Below are 3,953 nucleotides of genomic sequence, written 5' to 3'. Positions count from 1 at the left end.
ACCGCTCCAGCTTCAGCAGCACCTCCGAGTCCCCCACACGGAGCCTGGTATGGTGGGCACCAGAGGGGGACCTCAGGGACAGGGGTCTCTGAGGAGGAGGGTCCCGGGGCTGAACCCTTCCCTCCCTCTGTCCCCAGAGCGAGCGGGAAGAGCTGACGGAGGATGGGGAAAGCAGCATCCGGAGCTCGGAGGAGGGCCCTGGCGACAACGGTGAGTGGAGGGAGGGTAAGGCCCAGGGGCAGGAAGGGATCCCAGCGTCACAGTGCGGTGGGCTCCTGCTGCCTCACACCCCGTCTCTGCCCCTGGCACCTGCAGTGTTCACAGCCCCGACAGAGAGCGAAGGGTCAGGACCAGAGGAGAGGAGCCCTGGACAGCAGGTGAGGTGATGCTGGCACCGGCCCCAGGAGGCCAGGTGGGGAAGGAATGTCACTGACCCACAGGTGGGTGAGAACAGGGTGAGTGGGAGGAGCACTGCTCCATCATTTATTCTCAGTCGACAGCCTACAGGGGTGGGCCATGCTAGGGGGAGTGGTCACAGGAGGCAGGGGTATGACTCTCCCACCACGCACCCAATGCCTTTTGCTCCCACTCCTGTTCCCCCAAGGGTGAGCAGTTTCGGGGTGCAGAAGGCAGCAGAGTATCCCCTGCTCCATCCTGGCCCAGTCCCCCTGGGGTGTGTGAGCACAGCCGACAGGAGAGGCTGACCTCTCCTTATCCTTGACCCAGGAGCCTGTGTCCCACCTCCCAGCCTCAGGTAGCAAGGTCAAGGCCAGTAGGTGGAGTGAAGAGGGTATGGCCCTCCCATCACTGACCCAGAGCCCTCCCACAGCCCCCCAAACACCCGCCGCGGAAGGACGTGGGCCCCATGTACTCCTATGTTGCGCTCTACAAGTTCCTGCCCCAGGAGAACAACGACCTGGCTCTACAGTAAGTCCTCCTTGTGCCCAGCCCCTCCGGGTGGCCACTCGGCTCCAACCTCAGAGCTCTGCACTCCCAGACCTTGGGACATGAGTGTGAGGGGGCCTTCAGGAACCTTCTCCTGGCAGACTTGAGGCTGCTGAGCCCAAGAGGAGCAGAGCTGCCCCGGGTCTAAGAGGGAATGGATGCTGATGGCATGGCTCCTGCCCCCGCCCCAGCTCCGTCCTGGCAATGTCTGCTGTCCTTGCGGTCACACAGTCCCCCTGTTGAGGGCATCAGGAACCCTCCTTCAGCTGAGGGGGGTATGCAGGGGATCTGGGGTCCAGGACTATGGGGATCAGAGGGGCAACACACCCTGCCCCCTATGCTGCCCCGCTCTCTCCTCCCAGGCCTGGAGATCGAATCATGCTGGTGGATGACTCTAACGAGGACTGGTGGAAGGTGACTGGGCAGGGTGGGAGGCGGAGGGACCCTGGTAGGCATCTCGCCAACCTCTGCCCTCAACGGGCACTGCCCCACCTTCTCTCCAGGCCCCAAAGACCACTCCTCCTTCAGCCCCTGGCTCCAGCCAAGCCTGGGACCAACCCTCAGACCTTGCTCTTGCCTTGACACCCCCACCCCCGCCCCAAGCCACCCCAGCTCTGTCCCTCTGCCCACCTAATGCCCTTCCCAATGCAGAAGCCACCCAACTGGGGGCTTGAATACAGAGAACCCAGAATCTGGCATTGGCTCTCAGTGGTCACTGGGTCTAGAGAGAGCAGTGGGGGTGGGGAGGTGGGGTGGCACTGGTGCTCATGCCAGCCTCATCCCCAGGGCAAGATTGGCGACCGGGTTGGCTTCTTCCCAGCCAATTTTGTGCAGCGGGTGAGGCCGGGCGAGAATGTTTGGCGCTGCTGCCAGCCCTTCTCCGGGAACAAGGAACAGGGTTACCTGAGCCTCAAGGAGAACCAGGTGAGTGCCTGGGACCTGCAGCGGCTACAGGAGGCAGGACTGCGGGCCCTCTAGTCCTCTCCTGCTGGGACTTGGGGTTGGTGGCACAGGCAGGGGCCTGAATTACAGGAGAGACGGCTTTGGGGAGAAGAGGAGCACTGGATTAGGAGTCCAGAGGCTTGGGGTTGAATGGTGGCTCTGCCTCTGGCTTGGTGTGTAACCTCAGACAAGTTCTGCTCCCTCTGCGATATGGGAGAGGGGCTGCGTTAGACCAGCTGATCTCAAAGTCAGCCGCAAAGTGCTACTCTGTGTCTGCTGATGTCCTGGTCTTGCTGCTGCACCCCAGACCTTATGGGATCTGCTCCTATCACCCCAGCGGAGGTCTCCAGCCACATCTGATGCCTGTTCCCTCATTCCCGGGAGCGGGCCCCCAGGGAGCCATCAGCAGGACTGGGGCCAGGGCTGCAGGCAGTGCCAGGCCTGAGCTCCGTGTCTCTCTGGCTCAGATCTGTGTGGGCGTGGGCAGGAGCAAGGATGCTGACGGCTTCATCCGCGTCAGCAGCGGCAAGAAGCGGGGCCTGGTGCCAGCCGACGCCCTGACCGAGATCTGAGAGGAGCCAAGAGAACCCAGATGCCACCCCTGCCTGTGCCTGGCCCTCGCTTCTGGTCCCGGGAGGGGAGCAGGCATCTGCCCACACTCTTCCTCCCGCTGCCTCTCTCCTAGCGGCCATTCACCATGGCTTGGGAGGCTTCTGCACTGAGGAAGGTTTCATTTCTTGGGTCCCTCGGTGTCCTGAGAGATGTGCTCCTCTGGGACTTGGGGATGGGGGTGGAGGAGAGGATGAGGGGATGGGGAAGTTCCAGGTAGGACCACCTTGTGCCCAGGCACCCCCAGTCCAGTTGCCGTGCTGAGCCCAGCCCTGAGGGGCATTCTGGGGGGAACGTCCCTGCCGCTTCTTCCCCGAGAGCCTCCCTGTGCCCACACCAGCTTTGCATGACTGACACGCCCTCTCCCGCGGAGCCTCTGCTTGGGTCCAATTGTGTGCGGCCAGCTACGCTGCCCGGTGGCCGTGAGTGCCTTCCCGGCCTCTCACCCTCCGCCCCACAGTGCTGCCCTGTGTCGCCCCAAAGTGCTGCCCTGTGTCGCTGACAGACGGGGTGGGAGGGGATTTGGGCCACGGGAGGGTCCTGAGTCCATCTCCTGGTCTCACTGCCTCTGTCACTCCATCAATTCTCAGGAAAGTCCTGCAGGAACCTCTCCCGTTACTTGAAATCTGGGCGGACAGAGGAGGGGAGGGCTGAGGGCTGAGGGCGGGAGGATGTGTGGCAAATCAAAGACTGTCCCCTGGAGTCGAACAGCCACCATAGAGCAGCCGCACCCCACCCTGGCTCACGGGAAAAGGACAGCCAAGAGCAACCTGAACTCAGAAACCCGACTGAGAACAAAACACCCCCCTTTCATTGTCAGGACTCCAAAAGCCCCTCAGCAGCAGGACCCACCAGCCAGGGGCGCCTGGCGGGAGGCCCAGGAGCCCAGCCTCAGGGCTGACTTCCAAATGGCCTTCCTCACCCCCCTCTCTGCGCTCTGCAGTGAGGGTCCCTTTTCTGGCTGCATTTGCTCCCTTGTCCTGGACACAGAGCCCTGGGAGGAAGGGGAGGGAGCGGCTGGGAAGGTGGGTGGTGGTTTGGCCACCAGGAAAGGAAGGGAGAAGGCACCGAGGGCGAGGGCGGGTGGGCACACGGAGATGAACACTCCCTCGCAGGCTGCTTTTCTCTGGTGCCAGTTTCCCTCTCCCCCCAGCTCAGAGCCTCCTCTAGTGTCCTTGGTCCTTGATCGTGCCAGCTGACGCCACCCCCACCCTGGGCACATCCATGCGGTGGGAGGGACACGTGGTCTTGCCCACTGGCCCCTGCCCCACGTCTCCCCCGCCCCGCGCAGAGGGGGACTCAAGCCACACTGCCCTGTTTGCTGCCATGAGGCCCCTCAGCAACGCCCCAGGGGCGGCCCGTTGCCCACTGTACATCCGGCTGCATGACGGTCTGCTGGGGCACCTCCAAGCCCCGGGACCCCTAATTAAACGTTTCTTGTCCCAGCCGTCTGCTCT

At 63.2% G+C, this 3,953-nt stretch overlaps 1 protein-coding gene across 1 annotated transcript in view; it reads left to right on the top strand.

The window, feature by feature from the left end:
- Positions 1 to 2,967, top strand: part of STAC2 (SH3 and cysteine rich domain 2) — a gene marked incomplete at its 5' end in the record, with an annotated part of 5,138 nt that extends 2,171 nt beyond the window's left edge. Inside the window, 7 exons of the mRNA XM_015570792.1 lie at positions 3 to 47; positions 138 to 210; positions 316 to 377; positions 830 to 927; positions 1,308 to 1,359; positions 1,732 to 1,869; positions 2,355 to 2,967. Coding sequence (XP_015426278.1) covers positions 3 to 47; positions 138 to 210; positions 316 to 377; positions 830 to 927; positions 1,308 to 1,359; positions 1,732 to 1,869; positions 2,355 to 2,459 — 573 coding nt within the window. The remainder of the gene's footprint in view (positions 1 to 2; positions 48 to 137; positions 211 to 315; positions 378 to 829; positions 928 to 1,307; positions 1,360 to 1,731; positions 1,870 to 2,354) is intronic.
- Between the last annotated feature and the right edge of the window lie 986 nt (positions 2,968 to 3,953).

This window comes from Myotis davidii, unplaced genomic scaffold (assembly GCF_000327345.1).
Source record: "Myotis davidii unplaced genomic scaffold, ASM32734v1 scaffold327, whole genome shotgun sequence".
Lineage (NCBI taxonomy): Eukaryota > Metazoa > Chordata > Mammalia > Chiroptera > Vespertilionidae > Myotis > Myotis davidii.
Note: the sequence above shows the minus strand (reverse complement) of the source record. Positions and strands in the feature narration are given on the sequence as shown.